General features: G+C 46.4%; 2 protein-coding genes across 2 annotated transcripts in view; one reads left to right on the top strand and one right to left on the bottom strand.

The window, feature by feature from the left end:
- The window catches only part of LOC311513763 (olfactory receptor 52P1-like), a gene marked incomplete at both ends in the record, with an annotated part of 42,155 nt that extends 20,974 nt beyond the window's left edge, over positions 1-21,181 (bottom strand). Inside the window, one exon of the mRNA XM_084615839.1 lies at positions 21,028-21,181. Within this exon, the coding sequence (XP_084471965.1) occupies positions 21,028-21,181 (154 nt within the window). The remainder of the gene's footprint in view (positions 1-21,027) is intronic.
- LOC311513429 (olfactory receptor 52E2-like) lies at positions 4,899-5,837 on the top strand (the record flags this gene model as incomplete). The annotated part of the gene is made up of 1 exon (XM_084615263.1): positions 4,899-5,837. The coding sequence occupies one exon, from the start codon at positions 4,899-4,901 to the stop codon at positions 5,835-5,837; it is 939 nt and encodes a 312-aa protein (XP_084471389.1).
- Positions 21,182-21,602: the final 421 nt, after the last annotated feature.

Here is a 21,602-nt window from a genome sequence, read left to right as displayed (position 1 = left end):
TGCTCTCACATTCAGCCTTCAGTGGGTCACTCCAGATTGACACTGGCCTCCCTGAGAGCAAAATCAGGGCCCACGTGTTTTGAAATCCCCATCTTTCATGCCCAGTCTCAGAATGCCACATAAACTAGAGATTTCCTTCAAAGTCTTTCAGCACCCTCACAGAATAGCATTCTCTGTAGCAGGACCCAAAGCTGTGATATTCACAGCTGGGAGCCGAAAGTTAACTACTAAAAGTGCAACATTGGCCCCACTGAGATCACACTAAATCCACATGTAATGACTTAAGTAAAAGGCCTCATTTACACAGACAATGAGCCTCCAGTGACTTCAACTGGACTTGTCCTGTGGCCTCTAAGGATGAGTGAGCTCCTTTGGACCAAGGAAGAACTGACAGGAGAGGAGAGTTGCTGAAATCTCAAACTCACAGGCTTAAAGTTTTAAAACAGGTAGGATAAGGATTTTTTTCAGGGAGGGAGAGGGGTCTGCTCTCTCCGTGCCCCTGGATCTCTGGGTCTGGAGAGAACGAGAAGCACCAAAAGGCTATAAAAATAAAAACATGTCTCTGGCTTAGAGGAAACCAGGCGGTGTTGCAAATCTCATTGGAGGAGTCCCAGGAATGCACAGCGTGTGTGTGCAGGGAAAAGGCGGGGCGCAGGGACAATGTAGCATCCAGGTCACAGTAGCATGGAGACCTGAAACTGGGTGAAATAGGGAATGGACAGAATGCCTAATGCACAGACCAAAGAGGCGTAATGAGGCCTCCTGGGGAAAGGGGGTGTCTCAGACAGTAACAAAATGTGGATCACACTGTAGTAGATTGTCCTGACACCACCTCCCAGCCAGACCATTCATCCTCCTGTGAGCAACCACAGGCTTGTTGTGACGTCAGCAGCTGCCAACGTGGAAAAGCAGCCTCAGGAAGGTATGTCCGGGTTTCTAATGGGCTGCAGTACATTAAAGCTTTGTGTCATTTTAAGGAAGAGTTACTCACACTGGCTCCTTTTTAGTCTCCACGTCCTCTCTCCCTCCCACCCGGTCTGTCCCTCTCTCCTTTCCTGCACAGGCTGAGCTGTTGTTGCTGCTGGGGTTTCCTTCACCCACAGTGACAGCTCACAGAAATACTTCCTCAGACTAGGTTAGACTCAGTGTCTGCCTGCAAAGGGGAAAGGGGGGGAACCAGCTTGAAAAACCTTTCTGGGGTCTGGCACCTGGTTTTGGACCTGGGCGAGGGGTGTCACTGTGTGGCAGGGCTGGAAGTTGTGTGTGGGGGGGCTACATGGAGAGGCGGGCAGTGCTGGGAGTTGTGGGGCAGGCAGGCAGGCAGGGTACGTGGACAGGCGGGCAGCAGTGGGGATTGTGGGGTAGGGAGTGGGATGTACACAGGAAGGCAGCACTGGAGGTTGTGGGGGGCAGGCAGGGGGTGTACACAGAGAAACAGGCAACACTAAGGGTTGTCAGGGCCATCAGGGCGTAGAAAGGCACAGGAGAGTAGTGCTGGGGGTAGTGGGTAACACTGGTGAAAGTGATTTTTTTCTTTGTAATTGTTGGTCCAAGGGACCATCCCTTGCCTTGAGTGTGCTTGGGCAGGTCTCAGATCTCTTTCCCGTGGCAAGCCACAGAACTGCAGCCTGGGTGTTTGCAACTGTTGTTCTTGAACGTAAATTACGTAACTTCAGGCATTTCACTGGTGGAAAAAAAACCCCACTGATATTTGCTCTTCAGCTCCTTCAGTCTCTGACCTCCTGTCTGCACTCTCCTTCCGCATCCCAGGCTGCCCGATTCCAAGAGCACCCTGGTCGCCAGTGTCTTCTCCATGCTCCCCAGCCATCCCTTGCCCTCACCACCTCTGAGCCTCCCCAAGCTCGCCACAGCTCTTCCTCTCCAGGGGGCGAGGTGCCTCCCATCACACCTGCTCCATTGGCTGGGGGTAATCAGAGGGGCTGGGGCTAATCTCACTGATGAGAAATCTCACACACCTGACTGGTAAATGCCAGGGCACCTGTACTGCTGTTCTTGCTACACCCATACACAATATGTGTGGCCTCGGGAACTGCTGCACAGGAACAACTCACAAACTGAGAAATATGCACATTATATAATGAGAGCGGGCAACCCTGGGACATGTGAGGGCCTAGATCAATACAGCTGCCACATGCAGGAACCACTGGTAGCTGACTGAAACAGTGGGCCACTGTGAGACAGATGTTAAACCCAGGATGCTCTGGGATGATTTGCTAGCCAGCTCTGTTAGTTATGAATGGGAAGGGTTGTATGATTTTATGGGGTCAAATCATTTTTTTCCTCCAAAATCTCCATCCATGAAGTGTCTCATAAGGGGATCCCTCAGCCTAGTGTAACATTTTCAAGGCTCAAAAAATGCATGAGAATTTCTATCCAGAGTGTTAAATTCACCATGGTTATGAATAGAAAAAAAGCCTTCAGTAAGCTCAGGCATGAGCTTGCAAGGAAAATGCCTCCAGCTGACTCATTGTATCATCTAGTTTGACTTCTGGTACAGCACAGAGAATTTCACCAAAATTGTTCCTAGAGCAGATCTTTTAGAGAAACATCCAACCTTGATTTAAAAATCTTCAGTGATGGAGAATCCCCCATGAACCTTCATAAATTGGTCTAATACTTACTCTCAGCATTTTAAAAATATACTCCATATTTCCTTTCAGAATGTCTTTAACTTCATCTCGCAGCCATTGGATCCTGTTACACCTCTGTATCAGTGTAGGTACTTACAGACTGTTATCAAGGCACCCATTAACTATCTTTGTTCAACTACATACATTGACTCCTGGAGTCTATCACAATAAGGTAAATTTTCTAATCTTTTACTAATTCTTGTGACTCTTCTCTGAACCCTCTTCAGAATATCAACATCCATCTTTAATCCCAGACTCCAAAACTGTACATAGGATTCCATCAGCAGTCGCACCAGTGCCAAATAGAATGGTAAAATAACTTCTCTACCTTTCCTTGACATTCCTCTGGTTATCATCCCAGGATCACATTGGCTCTTTTGGCCACAGGGTCACACTGGGAACTCATGTTTAGCTAATTATCCCTTCATGCCCCCAATTCTTGTTCAGTATCATTGAATTTCCCACGATAGTCCCCCATCATGTAAGCATCACCTACATTCTTTGTTCTTAGATGTAGATATCTACATAGCTATATTAGAACACATGCTGTTTGCTTTGACCGGGTTTACTAAACAATCTAGATTGCTCTGAATAAGTGACCTTCCCTCTTCATTATTATTATTTACAATCCCCCAATTTTAGTATCACCTGTAAACTTCATAAATATTCAGTCATGAGAAGGGTAAACACATGAGTTGCTGACACGTTTTTCTGCTTACACTTGTCAGTTAACACCTGTAACTTATGTCTCAGACAAAGCTAGATGCCAGTAAGAAAATGTCTCACAAAAAGCAACAGGGGATGCAGGCTTGTAGCCCTAAATATCAAGGCTCATGTGCCCTTCATCCCCATTCTGTTAAGCATAAAGTCATAGCCCAGCATGATAATGTCCGTTTCCATCAGGGAAACTTGGCTCCTTTCCAACATACGAATTGCATCATGAATCAAACCCATGAAGTCCAGTGTCCTCTCTCTCTGACAGTGACAACATCAGGAGCTACAGAAGAAGGTGTAAGAAACCCAGCAGTAGATGGATGGGGGTGACTTGACCATGATGAGGATGTCACCCTAATACCTGACAGCTAGAGACTGGCTTTTCTCCTGAAACACATTGGCATATGGGCTTTCCAAAATGGTTATTTAGCTGTAACTATTGTAACTGCATAGTCTCACTATCCATGTAAATCATAGAATATCAGGGTTGGAAGGGACCTCAGGAGGTCATCTAGTCCAAACCCCTGCTCAAGGCAGGACCAATCCCCAATTTTTGCCCCATATCCCTAAATGGCCCCCTCAAGCATTGAACTCACAACCCTGGATTTAGCAGGCCACTGGTCAAACCGCTGAGCTATCCCTCCAAACCCTTCCTTATGCTTGCTTACCTCATGGCCTCAACTACCTCTTGTGGCAATGAGTTCCTCAGTCTAATTAGGGATTGAGTGAAGAAAGCACTCTTTTCTTATCTGTTTTGAATTTGCCACAATTCAGCTTAATTGAATGTCTTCTTGTTCATGTGTTATGAGAGGGAGAACACATTCTCGATCTACTCTCCACCAGTCAGTAATTTATTCACTTTCCTCATTTCCCCTCTTATTCATTTCCTTTCTAAGATAACAGTGCCAGTCCCAGTCCATATGAGCCCCGGGCCCTTGATCATTCTCACTGCCCTTCCCTGAACCACTCTAGTTCCTCAATGTCAGGTTTGAGAAGGGTGCTCAGTATTGCACAGAGAAATCTAAAGGAGGGTGAAACATTGTCTGACTAAGTTTTCTGTATGATTCCCCATTCCACTTCTCCTGGATCCCAAGGTTTTTGCCTAATATCTGGCCGTGCTTGCATGGTGAGTAGGGTTTTACAGAGCTATGTGTTATGATGCCCAGATCCCTTTATTGAGTTCATACAGTTAAATTAGAATCTTGTAAGGTATTTGAGTAGTTCAAGGTTTTTCCTCCAATGGGCAGACACATTGCAGTTATTGATGTAGAAATGAATGTGTAGTTACTGTGCCCATTCACCTGGATTGGTTATCTCCTTCTGAGGACTTTCTGTAATTGGCTATGACCTGAATAATTGGGTGCCATCTGTAAATATTGCCACCTCACTGCTCACCCCCCTTTCTAGATTGGTGATAACTAGAATATATTTACTGTACTATGTGTTATAAAGTGTTTAACCCCCCTCAATGTGCCTCTCTCCCTTCACAGGCACCTTGAGATTTCTGAGCCAGATCAATGCATCAACTACCTCATGGCAGTTTTCAATCTCACCCCCTCTGATGCTTCAACATTCATCCTAACAGGCATCCCTGGCCTGGAAGCTGCCCACATCTGGATTTCCATCCCTTTCTCTATGTTCTACATTATCAGCCTGTTGGGAAATTTCATGGTTCTGTTTGTTGTAGGCAAAGAGCAGACCCTGCACAAGCCGATGTTCCTGCTGTTCTGCATGCTGGCACTCACAGACATCAGCATGTCTACCTCCGTTGTGCCGAAGGCACTGAGTATATTTTGGGTCAATTTAAAAGGAATTACTGTGGGTGGCTGCCTCACCCAGATGTTCTTCCTTCATGCAGCTTCTGTTATGCACTCAGCCGTCCTTGTGACAATGGCCATCGATCGCTATGTTGCCATATGTAACCCTCTGAGATACGCCACCATCCTCACCAACACACGAATAGCTAAGCTCGGGCTAGTGGGTTTGACAAGAGCTGTTCTCTTCATGATGCCCCTGCCACTGCTCCTGAGCAGGCAGCCATTCTGTGCCAACCGCATTATCCCCCACATGTACTGCGAATCTATAGCTGTGGCAAAGATATCGTGTGGGGACATCACAGTCAACAATATGTACGGCTTGGCGATGGCGTTTCTAGTCATTGGGTTAGATCTGACCCTCATTGCCCTGTCCTACAGTCTGATCATGAGGGCTGTCCTGAGAATACCCTCTAAGGAAGCCCACCAGAAAGCTCTCAGCACCTGCACAGCCCACATCTGTGTGATTCTGATGTCTTATACTCCCTTCCTCTTCTCCAATGTGACCCATCGATTCAGTCAGGCCATTGCTCCCCACATTCACATCATCTTGGGCAACTTCTATATCCTCATCCCCCCCATGCTCAACCCTATCATTTATGGGGTTAAAACCAAAGAGCTTCATGAAAAAGTAGGCAAATACATCTGCAGAATGTAATTGCCTGGGGCCATTGACTTTAAACCAGTCTGACAAGAGAGGGAAAGATGTCTCTTTGTTAATCAAGGGTACTCTGTCCCAATTTGGATGAGCTCAGCAATATGAAAGTTCACAGTCTGAGAAGTTCTTCACACCTATTGTCTTATCACTCCATCCCCAAGGACTGCTCTCTCCACTGCTGAGTTCCCTCTCTCTGACCATCACCTTACCTCTTTCAGCATTATCTGTCAACCCCCACCCCCACACACCCTGTTACTCGGCCTTTCTGTGACTTCCAGACCACCAGAAGATACTGCAGATTTTCGACACAGGGTGGCTTTCCATTAGATGCTGTGTGAACAAGATTCTTGATCTGTTTGATGAACTGAAGCTACACTTTCAGATAGCCAAAGACAAAGAAAGAAATTACAATGCTGAACTTCTTTATCATATTTGCAGTGATCCAAATTTAGCTGATTTTTCTACTTCCAATCCTTCAGGAAGCCTGGAGAATACATCAAATGTTTCTGTTTGAAAGTGCTAATATGGGAAAACTGTTGCAGGAATTGAGGAGATTCTACTAGAGCTTGTTGGAGAGAGTTATGGAACTCTGTGTTTTTGAGAACTGGATTGTTGTGTTAAACTATGACATCAACTTTGAGTCAAATAACTTACCAATTTTCACAGTTGATTTTGGAGTCTCTTTTCAGCTGGAACTTTCAAAATACACACTACCTGTTCCCATTGTCAAAGATGGCAAAAGTAGATGTTGAGATTTCATGTTGGAGTTTGTGAAACAGGTAAAATAGGGTGTCAGGGTTCCCTCCCGACTCTGAACTCTAGGGTATAGATGTGGGGACCCGCATGAAAGAACCCCTCAGCTTATTTCTACCAGCTTAGGTTAAAACTTCTCCAAAACACAATTTCTTTGCCCTTGGAGGGTACGCTGCCACCACCAAATGGGGAGGAAGGGAGAAAGGAATGGGATAAAACAATGATCCAGCTAGGCCCAAAAATAAGGAACAAAACTGCAGCCCAAGGCCAGTGCACACAAACAAGCTCTCTGCTGCCAAACAGCCAGAAGCCTGTATCTCAACCCTGGCCAGCCGAGAGAGAGGAAAACTAAGCCAGACACAACTGAAGGGGTTGCAAAACTAGTAAAATTGCAAAGGTTAGTAAGTTAAAAAACAACAGTCTTGCGACCCTGAAACCAGTGTGTTTTGGGGAAACTAAGAGAGTCGCGGAAGGCTGGTTCAGACTGGTACTGAGAGCACGGGGGACAAAGGTCCCTGGACAAAAATGCTCCCGGAAGAACCCAGGGCTTAAATCCCTCCCAAAAGCTGAAGCAAGTCGGAAATTTACAGCGAACCCTAGACAACCTGTGCACAGGGCAGAACTCTCCTCTACCCTTTCCCTCTTCTTCTTCTTACATTATACCCAGGCTTGGCCAGCCTTGGGTTGTGCGTGTGTAAGCATGAAAGTGGGTTAGGGCACTTTCTTCCTCCCTCTGAGTGACGTGGGGCACACCCAGAACTTACCACTGTTATTTGGTTAATAAAGCTTTAAACTTAGTCGCTTGGTCTGCTCCTTCATCTCCTCCCCTAAAGATCCTTTGGCCTCAGCCTAATCACCCAAGCAAATTGGTAACATAAATCTGTCACAATAAGGTATACATTTTTTTAATCGGTGAGAGTAATTAACCACTGGAACAATTTACGAAGGGTCTTGGTGGATTCTTCATTACTGAAATTTTTTAAATCAAGGTTGGATGTTTCTCTAAAAGATCTGCTCTAGGAATAATTTTGGGAAAATTCTCCAGCCCGTGTTATACATGTCCTCAGGAGTCAGCTGGAGGCATTTTGCCTGCAAGCTCGTGCCTGAGCTTACAGAAGGCATTTTTTTCCTTTCATGATCGTGTTGAATTTATCCTAAGGGGAGAAATTTTCATGTGACTGTGGCGTCTTGGTAATGTTACACTAGGTGCATATTTCACAAGGATGAGGGATCCCATGAGGCACTACATGGATGAACATTTTAGGTGAGAAAAATAATGATTTGACCCCATAAAATCTCCGTACAGCAGAATGTATGTACAACCCTCACCATAAATGACTTACAGAGCTGGCTAGAAACTGTTCCCAGAGCATCCTGAGTTTAACATCTCTGTCCTGGTGGCCCATTGTTTCAGGCAGCTGCCAGTGTATCCTGGACATGGCAGCTGTATTTATCTAGGTCCTCACATGTCCCAGAGTGATCCACTCTCATTATACAATGTGCAAACTTCTCAGCTTGTGAGTTGTTTCTGTGTAGCAGTCCCCAAAGCTGTATAGGTGCACCAAGAGCGATAGCACAGGTACCTTGGCATTTGCCACTCTCTGTGTGAGATTTCTCACTGGAGAGACACACTCACTGATCTCCCCCTCAACCCCCAGCCAAGGGAGCAGGTGTGACAGGAGACACCTCACTCCCTGCAGAGGAAGAGCTGTGTGGAGCGTGGGGCAGCTTGGAGATTGTGTGAGCCAGGGATGACTGTGGAGCCTGGAGAAGACACTGGTGACCAGGGTGCTGCTGGAATCGGGGTAGCCTGGGATGGGGAAGGAGAGTATCGACAGGGGGTCACAGTATGATGGGAGATTGAACCAACTGAGGAGCAAAGATCAATGGTTCTTTCCACTGGTGAAATGCCAATAATCACAAAGAAAAACTGAATTTCAGTAGCTCTTCCTGGCTGTCCGTTTCCACCCCACTCCCTGCCCCCACAACCTCCAGCGCTGCCTACTTCTCTGTGTACACCCCCGGGCCTGCCCCCCAACCCTTTGCACTGCCCACTTTTCTGTGTAAACCCCTCTGCCTACCCCAACAAATCCCATTACTGCCTCCTTCTTTGTGTACACCACCTGCCTGCCTCCACAATCTCCATTGCTCCCTGATTGTCCAAGTACACACCTTGTGTGCTCCCTCAACCTCTCACACTGCTCACCTGTCCATGTATGTTCCCAGATTGCACAGCTCCCACCTCTGCCACACAGTGATACCCCTCATTCAGGATCAAAACAAGGTGCCAGACCCCACAGCAACAGCTCACAGAAATATCTCCTCATACAAGGTTAATCTCAGTGCCAGCACTGGGAAAAGGGTGAGATCAGCCTGAACTGCCTTTCCGGGGCTCCCAGCAGCAGCTTAGCCTGTGTAGGGAAAGAGAGAGAGACAGACCTGGCAGGAGGGAGAGAAGACGTAGAGACTAAAAGGAGCCAGCATGAGTAACTCTTCCTCAAAATGACACAAAGATTTAACATATTGCAGCCCATTAGAAACACAGAAACATTTTCCTGAGCTGTTTTTCCATGCTGGCAATTGCTCATGTTCCCATGAGTCTGTAGTGGGATTGCTCATGAGAGGAGGGATGGTCTGGATGGGGGATGCTGTCACAGACAATCTGCTACAGCATGGTCCATGTTATGTTACAGTCTGAGACACCCCCCTGTCCCCTGAGGCCTTGTTATGCCTCTTCGGTCTGTGCATTAGGCAGGGTGTCCAGACCGTATCTTGCCCATTCACCACTGTGATGTGGACACAGCACCCCCACATACACACACAGTACATTCCTGGACCTCCCTTGATGTGATTTCCAACCCCTCCTGGTTTCCTCTAAGCCAGAAACATGTTTTTATTTTTACTGCCTTTTGGTGCTTCTCGTCTTCTCCAGAACCGGATATGCAGGGGCATGGAGAGAGCAGACCCCTCTCTCTCCCTTAAATAAAATGTTATCCTAATTGTTTTGAGACTTTAAGCCTGTGAGTTTGAGATTTCAGAAACTTTCCTCTCCTGTCAGCTCTCCTATAGTACAAACGAGCTCACCCATCCTTAGAGACCATGGGATGACTCCAGTTGAAGTCACTGGAGGCTCATGGTCCATGCAACTCAGACAGTTTATTTAAGTTTCTACATGTGGATTTGGGGTGATCCCAATGGGGGCCAAGATTTCACCCTTAGTGTTTAACTTTCAGCTCTGAGCTGTGATAATTACAGCATCGGGTCCTGCTACAGAGAGTGCCTTTCTGCTACTGTGCTGAGAGATCCTGAAGGAAACTCCCAGTTTATGTGGCATTTTCAGATCTGTCATGAAAGGTGGGGATTTGAAAATGCATGGGCCCTGATTTTGCTCTCAGGGAAGCCACTTTCAATCTGGAGTGACCCTGTGAAGGCAGAATGTGACAGCAGATTCTGGCCAGTGTGTGGCCCATTCTTGTTGTGAACCCTCGTGTAACACGGATACCCACTGCATAGGCTCTGGCTCTACTCCCTAACAGTGCAGAGAAATTGCTGAATTGGAAAGCTTGAGCGAACTAGAGGAAAAAAAACACAAAAAAAGGAAGCTACTGAGACAGATATAAGGACACAGTAAGACACAAGGAACTGATCTTAAAAACAAATATTTGTGTAAATTATTTCCAATACATTGGTAGTTCCAATTTTATCAGGTAAATCCCTTGGTGATTCAGACAATCAACACGGTTCAAGTCACCATGCTGGAGAATTCCTGTTCAGATGGTTCGAACGGCGAACAGCAGAGAGGCTAACAGAGGGAGTTTGCCTGGGAAGAAAGCCCACTGAGGCTTACATCTTGCCTGCTTCTCTGAGTAGTTTCTACAACTCCAGAGGAAGCTCAGAGAAGGAAGGTAATATGGATGGGGAGCATTCAGCTGTTGTGACCTGCACTGGATGTGCCATGTTTGTCTTCCTTCCACAGGACAGAAGCAACTTTGTCTGTACAAAGTGCAAGCTGGTCTCCACATTGGAAGAGAAGGTTCAAAGGTCTGGAGAAACAAGTATCGACCCTGTGTTGCATAAGAGAAACAAGATTTCCTGGACAGACGGCAGGATATGCTTCTATGGGCACAACTTTCTGAAGATTCAGAGCAGGCTGCGCAGAGGGGACAGGAGGACAGTGAATAAATTTGGCAGCATGTGACCTCCAGAAGAAGAAAGGGGAGCGTCCATATACCAGCAGTGCAGATGCAGGTAAGCAACCATTTTCATTTTCTCTCCACAGGTACTAATGTGGAGAGTGGACTAGATGATACATCTGAGGGAAGGGAACAGAAGGAGACTCCGCCGATTGGAAGGCATGAGATGCACAGTCCTGGGGATGGGGGTTCCACGACCACCACTCCGAAGGGGAGGAGGCGGGTGGTGGTGGTTGGGGACTCTCTCCTCAGGGGGACTGAGTCATCTATCTGCCGCCCCGACCGGTTAAACAGAGAAGTCTGCTGCTTGCCAGAAGTTAGGATTCACGATGTGACAGAGAGACTGCTGAGACTTATCAAGCCCTCGGATCGCTACCCCTTCCTAAGCCTGGGTAGAGACCGTTGAATCATGGAAGTCAACGAATGGCTACACAGGTGGTGTTGGAGAGAAGACTTTGCATTTTTTTTGACCATGGGAGGGTGTTCCAAGAAGGAGGAGTGCTAGGCAGAGACGGGCTCCACCTAACAAAGAGAGGGAAGAGCATCTTCGCAAGCAGGATGGCTAACCTAGGGAGGAAGGCTTTAAACTAGGTTCACCAGGGGAAGGAGACCAAAGTCCTGAGGTAAGTGGGGACGTGGGATACCGGGAGGAAGCACGAGGAGGAGAGCGTGAGAGGGGAGGGCTCCTGCCTCATACTAAGAAAGCAGGACAAACATCAACTTATCTCAAGTGCCTATACACAAATGCAAGAAGCCTCGGAAACAAGCAGGGACAACTGGAAGTCCTGGCACAGTCAAGGAATTATGATGTGATTGGAATAACAGAGACTTGGTGGGAAAAACTCACATGACTGGAGTACTGTCATGGATGATATAAACTGTTCAGGAAGGACAGGCAGAGCAGAAAAGGTCAGGGAGTGGCATTATATGTAAGAGAGCAGTATGACTGCTCAGACCTCTGTTATGAAACTGCAGAAAAACCTGATAGTCTCTGGATTAAGTTTAGAAGTGTGAGCAACAAGGGTGATGTCGTGGTGGGAGTCTGCTACAGACGACCGGACCAGGGGGATGAGGTGGACAAGGCTTTCTTCCAGCAACTAACAGAAGTTACTAGATCGCAGGCCCTGGTTTTCATGGGAGACTTCAATCACCCTGATATCTGCTGGGAAAGCAATACAGCAGGGCACAGACAATCCAGGAAGATTTTGGAAAGGGTAGGGGACAATTTCCTGGTGCAAGTGCTGGAGGAACCAACTAGGGGCAGTGCTCTTCCTGACCTGCTGAACACAAACCTGAAGCATTAGTAGGGGAAGCAAACGTGGATGGAAACCAGGGAGGCAGTGACCATGGGATGGTCGAGTTCAGGATCTTGACACAGGGAAGAAAGGAGAGCAGCAGAATACAGACCCTGGACTTCAGAAAAGCAGACTTTGACAACCTCAGGGTACTCATGGGCAGGATCCCCTGGGAGAATAACATGAGGGGGAAAGGAGTCCAGGAGACCTGGCTGTATTTTAAAGAATCTTTACTGAGGTTACAGGGACAAACCATCCAGATGTGTAGAAAGAATAGTAAATATGGCCGGCGACCAGCTTGGCTTCACAGTGAAATCCTTGCTGATCTTAAACACAGAAAAGAAGCTTACAAGAAGTGGAAGATTGGACAAATGACCAGGGAAGAGTATAAATATATTGCTTGGGCATGCAGGAGTGAAATCAGTAAGGCCAAATCACACCTGGAGTTGCAGCTAGCAAGAGATGTTAAGAGTAACAAGAAGGGTTCCTTCAGGTATGTTAGCAACAAGAAGAAAGTCAAGAAAAGTGTGTGCCCCTTACTGAATGAGGGAGGCAACCTATTGACAGGGAATGTGGAAAAAGGTAATGTACTCACTGCTTTTTTTGCCTCTGTATTCACAGACAAGGACAGCTCCCAGACTGCTGCACTGGGCAGCACAGCATGGGGAGGAGGTGACCAGCCCTCTGTGGAGAAAGAAGTGGTTCGGGACAATTCAGAAAAGCTGGACAAGCACAAGTCCATGGGGCCGGATGCTCTGCATCCGAGAGTGCTAAAGGAGTTGGCGGATGTGATTGCAGAGCCATTGGCCATTATCTTTGAAAACTCATGGCGATCCGGGGAAGTCCCGGACGACTGGAAAAAGGCTAATGTAGTGCCCGTCTTTAAGAAAGGGAAGAAGGAGGATCCTGGGAACTACAGGCCAGTCAGCCTCACCTCAATCCCTGCAAAAATCATGGAGCAGGTCCTCAAGGAATCAATTCTGAAGTACTTAGAGGAGAGGAGAGTGATCAGGAACAGTCAAAATAGATTCACCAAGGGCAAGTCATGCCTGACTAATCTAATTGCCTTCTATGACGAGATAATTGGCTCTGTGGATGAGGGGAAAGCGGTGGATGTGTTGTTCCTTGACTTTAGCAAAGCTTTTGATACGGTCTCCCACAGTATTCTTGCCAGCAAGTTAAAGAAGTATGGGCTGGATGAATGGACAATAAGGTGGAAAGAAAGCTGGCTAGATTGTCGGGCTCAATGGGTAGTGATCAATGGCTCCATATCTAGTTGGCAGCCGGTGTCAAGTGGAGTGCCCCAGGGGTCGGTCCTGGGGCCGGTTTTGTTCAATATCTTCATAAATGATCTGGAGGATGGTGTGGATTGCACTCTCAGCAAATTTGCGGATGATACTAAACTGGGAGGAGTGGTAGATACGCTGGAGGGGAGGGATAGGATACAGAAGGACCTAGACAAATTGGAGGATTGGGCCAAAAGAAATCTGATGAGGTTCAATAAGGATAAGTGCAGGGTCCTGCACTTAGGATGGAAGAATCCAATGCACCGCTACAGACTAGGGACCGAATGGCTAGGCAGCAGTTCTGCGGAAAAGGACCTAGGGGTGACAGTGGAAGAGAAGCTGGATATGAGTCAGCAGTGTGCCCTTGTTGCCAAGAAGGCCAATGGCATTTTGGGATGTATAAGTAGGGGCATAGCCAGCAGATCGAGGGTGTCATAAATATAAAGGGAAGGGTAAACCCCTTTAAAATCCCTCCTGGTCAGAGGACAAATCCTCTCACCTGTAAAGGGTTAAGAAGCTAAAGGTAACCTCGCTGGCACCTGACCAAAATGACCAATGAGGAGACAAGATACTTTCAAAAGCTGGGAGGAGGGAGAAAAACAAAGGGTCTGTGTCTGTCTGTATGCTGCTTTTGCTGGGGGCAGAACATGAATGGAGTCTTAGAACCTTTAGTAAGTAATCTAGCTAGGTACGCGTTAGATTATGATTTCTTTAAATGGCTGAGAAAAGAACTGCTGTATAGAATGACTATTCCCGTCTGTGTGTCTTTTGTGTAACTTAAGGTTTTGCCTAGAGGGATTCTCTATGTTTTGAATCTAATTACCCTGTAAGGAATCTACCATCCTGATTTGACAGAGGTGATTCCTTTACTTCTATTAAAAGTCTTCTTGAAAGAAAACTGAATGCTTTTTCATTGTTCTAAAATCCAAGGGTTTGGGTCTGTGGTCACCTATGCAAATTGTTGAGGATTTTTACCAAACCTTTCCCAGGAAGTGGGGTGCAAGGGTTGGGAGGATTTTGGGGAGAAAGACATGTCCAAACTACGTTTCCCAGTAAACCCAGATAAAGTTTGGTGGTGGCAGTGGAAGTCCAAGGGCAAATGGTAAAATAGTTTGTACCTTGGGGAAGTTTTAACCTAAGCTGGTTAAAGTAAGCTTAGAAGGTTTTCATGCAGGTCCCCACATCCGTACCCTAGAGTTCAGAGTGGGGAAGGAATCTTGACAGAGGGACATGATTGTTCCCCTCTATTCAACATTGGTAAGGCCTCATCTGGAGTACTGTGTCCAGTTTTGGGCCCCACACTACAAGAAGGATGTGGAAAAATTGGGAAACATCCAGCAGAGGGCAACAAAAATGATTAGGGGACTGGAAGACATGACTTATGAGGAGAAGCTAAGGGAACTGGGATTGTTTAGTCTGCGGAAGAGAAGAATGAGGGGGTATCTGATAGCTGCTTTCAACAACCTGAAAGTGGGTTCCAAAGAGGATGGATCTAGACTGTTCTCAGTGGTAGTAGATGACAGAATGAGGAGTAATGGTCTCAAGTTGCAGCAGGGGAGGTTTAGGCTGGATAGTAGGAAACCCTATTTCACTATGAGGGTGGTGAAGCACTGGAATGGGTTCTCTAGGGAGGTGGTGGAATCTCCTTCCTTAGAAGTTTTTAAGGTCAGGCTTGACAAAGCCCTGTCTGGGATGATTTAGTTGGGGATTGGTCCTGCTTTGAGCAGGGGGTTGGACTAGATGACCTCCTGAGTTCCCTTCCAACCCTGATAGTCTATGATTCTATGACTTGAACCCTAGAACCCTTTGCACAAACTTCAGGGCAGAAACAGGCAACTCACCACAATCCCGCTCAGCAGAGCGAGGAACTTTCCGTACAGTGACAAGAAGGGAAAGTCCTGAGAATCAGTGAATGAATCTCACGTCTGACATTCAGAATGCTGAACAGCAACTATTATGATTCTCCTGTACAGTCCCTGTGGACTCTCAGGTTGGCAGGACTCCCAGACAATTCACTCGGCACCATGAGCAGTGAGAAGAGTAGACAATACTCCTTGGAGAACTTCAGCTTGAGAACCGTCCCCGGGAGTGAAGAAATGATTTGCCAAAACCAGGGGATCAGACTGTCAGAGCAAACTGAGTCTTGCAAACTGTTCAGGCTAGCAACTGATGGTGGCTTTCTTTTCGGTGTTTAATGTACTGCCATCTGCATTACATGTGGGAATACTGCCAGAAGATATGGGGGAAAACACTTCAATTAATAGTAGCAGTGCAACAAGGCTTACACGCCGCGCAGGTGTAATTTCCAGTCCATCAAAAGTCACAGCCACCCTATGGAGGCCATATGTCTTGATCTTGAATTGATGCAAACCAAAGGGCGTGGAAAATACTTTCTTCTCCCAGGATTCTGGCATCAAAAGTGTCTGCCAGTATCAATCTGTGTGGTCTGAAGTGGCAGCAAAACCTGTTCTAATAGTTCATCTACTCTCTGGCATAGTAAAAAAAACTATTGTCGGGCTCAACAGGTCGTGATCAATGACTGGATGTCTAGTTGTCAGCCGGTATCAAGCGGAGTACTCCAGGGGTCAGTCCTAGGGCCAGTTTTGTTCAACATCTTTACTAATGATATGCATGATGGGGTGGATTGCACCCTCAGCAAGTTCACAGATGACACTAAGCTGGGGGGTGAGGTAGATACACTGGAGGGTAGGGAATTAGTAGGAGCATTGCCCGCAGATCAAGGGAAGTGATTATTCCACTCTATCTGGCACTGGTGAGGCCACATCTGGAGTATTGCGTTCAGTTTTGGGCCCCGCTACAGAAAGGATGTGGAGAAATTGGAGACAGTCCAGCGAAGGGCAACAAAGATGATCACGGGTCTGGGGGACATGACTTATGAGGAGAGGCTGAGGGAACTGTGTTTGTTTAGTCTACAGAAGAGAAGAGTGAGGTGGGATTTGACAATGGCCTTCAGCTACTTGAAGGGGGGTTCCAAAGAAGATGGAGCTTGGCTGTTCTCAGTGGTGGCAGATGACAGAACGAGGAGTAATGGTCTCAAATTGCAGTAGGGGAGGTTTAGGTTGACATTAGGAAACACTTTTTCTCTAGGTGGTGAAGCACTGGAATGGGTTACCTAGGGAGGTGGTGGAATCTCCATCCTTAGAGATTTTTAAAGCCCAGTTTGGCAAAGCCCTGGCTTGGATGATTTAGTGGATGTTGGTCCTGCTTTGAGCAGGGGGTTGGACTAGACGACCTCCTGAGGTCTCTTCCAACCCTAATCTTCCATGATTCTATGATTCTATGATCATTATCCGTTGAGCCCGATGATCTAGCCAGCTTTCTATCTACCTTATTTTCCATTCTTCCAAGCCATACTTTTTTAACTTGCTGGCAAGAATACTGTGGCAGACCGTATCAAAAGCTTTGCTAAAGTCAAGATATATCATGTCCACCACTTTCCTCATATCCACAAAGTCAGTTGTCTCGTCATAGAAGGCAATCAGGTTGGTTAGGCATGACTTCCCTTGCTGAATCCATGTTGACTGTTCCTGATCACCTTCCTCTTCTTCAAGTGCTTCAAAATGGATTATTTGAGGGCCTGCTTCATGATTTTTCCAGGGACTGAGGTGAGACTGAAAGGTCTGTAGTTTCCCGAATTCTCCTTCTCTTTTTTAAAGATGAGCACTATATTTGCTTTTTCCAATTGTTCTTGACCTCCCCTGATTGCCATGAATTTTCAAATATAATGGCCAATGGCTCTGTAATCACATCAGCCAATTTCCTCAGCACCCTCAGATGCATTAGGTCTGGACCCATAGACTTGTGCATGTCCAGCTTTTCTAAATAGTCCTTAACCTGCTTTTTCACCCCTGAAGTCTGCCCACCTCCTCCCAGTACTGTGCTGGCCAGAACAGCAGTATGGTAGCTGACTTTGTCTGTGAAGACTGAGGCAAAAGAAAGCATTGAGTACTTCAGCTTTTTCCACATCATCTGTCACTGTTTTGCCTCCCCGCATTCAGAAAGCATCCCACACTTTCCCTGACCTTCTTCTTGTTGCTAACATACTTGTAGAAACCCTTCTTGTTACCCTTCACGTCCCTTGCTAGCTGTAACTCAAATTGTGGCTTGGCCTTCCTGATTACACTCCAGCATTCTCTCACAAGATTTTTATACTCCTCCCTAGTCATCTGTCCAAATTTCCACTTCTTATAAACTTCCTTTTTGAGTTTAATCTCACCGAAGATCTCACTGTTAAGCCAAGCTGGCCACCTGCCATATTTGCTATTCTTTCTGCACTTTGGAATGGTTTTGTCCTTCCCCCTCAGTATGGCTTCTTTAAAATACAGCCAGGTTTCCTGGACTCCTTTCCCCTCATATTAGCCTGCCAGGTGATCCATCAGTTCCCTAATGGTGTCAAAGTCTGCTTTTCTGAAGTCCAGGGTCCAATTTTCCTACTCTCCTTTCTTCCTTTTGTGAGGATCCTGAACTCGATCATCTCATGGTCACTGCTGCCTAGGTTGCCTCCCACTTCTACTTCCCCTACCAATTCTTCCCTGTTTGTGAGCAGCAAGTCAAGAGGAGAATGGGCCCTAGTTGGTTCCTCCAGCACTTGCACCAGGAATTTGTCCCCAACATTCTCCAAAAACTTTGTGGATTGTCTGTGCACTGCTATATTGCTCTGTCAGCAGATGTCAGGGTAATTGAAGTCCCCCATTAGAACCAGGGCATGTATTCTGGAAACTTTAGTTAAGTGTACGAAGAAAGCCTCATCTACCTCATCCTCCTGGTCCTGTGGTGTATAGAACATGCCCACCAAGACATCACCCTTGTTGCTCTTGCTTCTAAAAGTAACCCAAAGACTCTCAACAGGCTTTTCTCCTGTTTCATGCTGGAGCTCTGAGCAATCATACTGCTCCCTTACATACAGTGCAACTCCTCCACCGTTTCTCCCCTGCCTGTCCTTCCTGAACAGTTTATACACATCTATGACAGTGCTCCAGTCATGTGAGCTACCCGACCAAGTCTCTGTTATGTCAGAAACTTCAGTTCTGCCAGGACTTCCAATCTTCCCAGGCTTCTTGTGTTCATGTACAAGCACCTAGGTAACTAGCCGATTGCCCTACTTTCTCAGTATGATTCAGGAGGCCTCCCCTGTTGTACACTCCTCCTTGTGTTTCCTCCCACTTATCCACTTAGCTCTGGCCTTAGTTGTCCATCGCCCGGCAAACCTAGTTTAAATCCTAGTTTAAAGATGAATGCTGTCAAGGTTCCTTCCCCACTCTGAACTCTAGGGTACAGATGTGGGGACCTGCATGAAAACCTACTAAGCTTACTTTTACCAGCTTAGGTTAAAACTTCCCCAAGATACAAACTATTTTACCCTTTGCCCTTGGACTTCCACTGCCACCACCCAACTTTATCTGGGTTTACTGGGAAACGTAGTTTGGACACGTCTTTCTCCCCAAAATCCTCCCAACCCTTGCACCCCACTTCCTGGGGAAGGTTTGGTAAAAATCCTCACCAATTTGCATAGGTGACCACAGACCCAAACCCTTGGATCTTAGAACAATGAAAAAGCATTCAGTTTTCTTACAAGAAGACTTTTAATAGAAGTAAAATGAAATCACCTCTGTCAAATCAGGATGGTAGATACCTTACAGGGGAATTAGATTCAAACATAGAGAATCCCTCTAGGCAAAACTTTAAGTTACAAAAAGGACACACAGACAGGAATATTCATTCTATTCAGCTCAGCTATTTTCTCAGCCATTTAAAGAAATCATAATCTAACACATACCTAGTTAGATTACTTACTAAATTCGAAGACTCCATTCATGTTCTGTCCCCAGCAAAAGCAGCATACAGACAGCCCCAGACCCTTTGTTTCTCTCCCTCCTCCCAGCTTTTGAAAGTATCTTGTCTCCTCATTGGTCATTTTGGTCAGGTGCCAGTGAGGTTACCTTTAGCTTCTTAACCCTTTACAGGTGAGAGGATTTTTCCTCTGACCAGGAGGGATTTTAAAGGGGTTTACCTTTCCCTTTATATTTATGACAAATGCTTCCCTCTCAGGATGTCCCTTCAGCAGGCCCTCCCTTCCCTCACGGAGGGAACCTTGGGCAGTTGTTCTGGGGGTGATTCTGTCTCTCTCAGCTAATCTCCCCTACAGATGTCAGTAGCAGCTCTGCTCTCCTACCTGGTCTGCCACAAAACAAGCTGCTCCCCTGCCTTTTTGCCTTTCTCAAACACTTCTCTTCAGATTTGATTTGTCTGACCCATTTTCTGATCATTTACCTGCTGAACGTTTGGTTTCTTTGAACTCAATTTTAAATTAGCTACAAGTTCAGTGTCTATGGGAAGTAGTCCTGCTGCATTGTACAGGTCTGTGTCTTTGGACTGTAGCAGTTTTGAAACAGCATTTACCATTTCCAAAATCCTTCTTTGAAGCACAATGGAAAAAAAAAACAACTAAAATTTTCCATTAATTTCTTTAATGCTGAAGGGTTGTAAATTCCTCAGTATTTTTGCACAGGCGAATCATTTCGGTGGGTGCCTTCATTGTGTTTAAATACTGAATCTGAGAGGAAGCTTCCTTGACCAAGCTTTCATTTGTAATGAAATATGTTCAAGGGCCAAATAAAAAATGTCAGGTTTACTGCTCTCACCCCATAATAAAATAGCACAGGAAAAATGTTTAATATGATACCAGTCTCTGGGATGCCATCTCATACAGTAATAAGAAGTTAGGTGTGAGGAACTTCTCGGACTGTGAACTTCCACAACGCTAAGCTCAACCAAACTGGGACAGAGCACCCAGGATTAACAAGGAGATGTCATTTCTCCATCTTGTCATACAGGTTTAAAGTCCGTGCCCCCAGTGATCATCTTCTGCAGGTGTATTTTCCCATTTTCTCACGAAGCTCTTTCGTTTTGACCCCATAAATGATAGGGTTGAGCATGGGGGGAATGAGGTAGTAGAGGTTGGCCAAGATGATGCGAACATGGGGAGTGATGCCTTGACCAAACCGGTGTGTCAGAATGGAGAAGAGGGAGAGAGTACAAGAAATCAGCATCACAAAGATGTGGGCTGTGCACGTGTTCAGGGCTTTCTGGTAGGATTTCTTGGAGGATATTCTGAGGACAGCCCTGATAATCAGACCATAGGACAGGGCAACGAGCATCAGGTCTAACCCGACGACTACAAAGGCAACCACCAAGCCATATATCCTGTTGACTGTGGTGTCCCCACATGACATCTTCACCACAGCCATGTGGTCACAGTAAGTGTGGGGGATAATGCGATTGACACAGAATGGCAGCCTGCTCAGGAGCAAGGGCAGTGGAAGAATGAAGAGAAAAGATCTTATGAAACCCACAAGCCCTAGCTTAGCTATTCGTGCATTGGTGAGGATGGTGGCATATCTGAGAGGGTTACATATGGCAACGTAGCGATCGAAGGCCATTGTCACAAGGACGGCTGAGTGCATAGCAGAAACCACATGCAGTGAGAACATCTGTGTGAGGCAGCCACCCTCAGTAATGCCTTTCAAATTGAACCAAAATATACACAGTGCCTTTGGCACGATAGATGTAGATGTGCCAATGTCCGTGAGCGCCAGCATGCAGAGCAACAGGAACATCGGCTTGTGCAGGGTCTGCTCTTTGCCTACAACAAACAGAACCATGAAATTTCCCAACAGGCCAATAATGTAGAATGTAGAAAAAGGAATGGAAATCCAGACATGAGCAGCTTCCAGGCCAGGGATTCCTGTTAACATGAACGTTGAAGGGTCAGAGGGGGTGAAGTTGAGAGCTGCCATGAGGTGGTGGATGCATCAGTTGGGCTAAGAAATGGTCTAGGTTCCTGTGAAGGGAGAGAAGGACACTGAGCAAATAGTATGGAAATATTTTATGGTTATTAGACATCTAGAATGAGGGGTCATAGTAAAGTCCAAAGAAGTCCCCAGAGGGAGCTAATGAAGCCAGGTGAATGGGCAGCATGATGGCAGATGAATTTCAATGTCAATAACAGCAACTTGTATGCCCATTGGAGGGAAATGGTTGAAGTCTTCAAACACCTGGGAAGTTTCTAATTTAATTGTATGAACTCAGGACAGAGACCTGGGTGTCATGGTGCACAGCTCTGGGAAACCCTGTTCACAGTTCAATCATGGACAGAGACTAAGCAAAACATTGGGATCCAAGGGGAGTGGGATGGGAAATTATGCAGAAAATACAATG

This window comes from Lepidochelys olivacea, assembly GCF_965140295.1.
Source record: "Lepidochelys olivacea isolate rLepOli2 genome assembly, chromosome: 1".
In the NCBI taxonomy this organism is placed as follows: Eukaryota; Metazoa; Chordata; order Testudines; family Cheloniidae; genus Lepidochelys; species Lepidochelys olivacea.
This window is presented reverse-complemented; position numbering and strand designations above follow the sequence as displayed.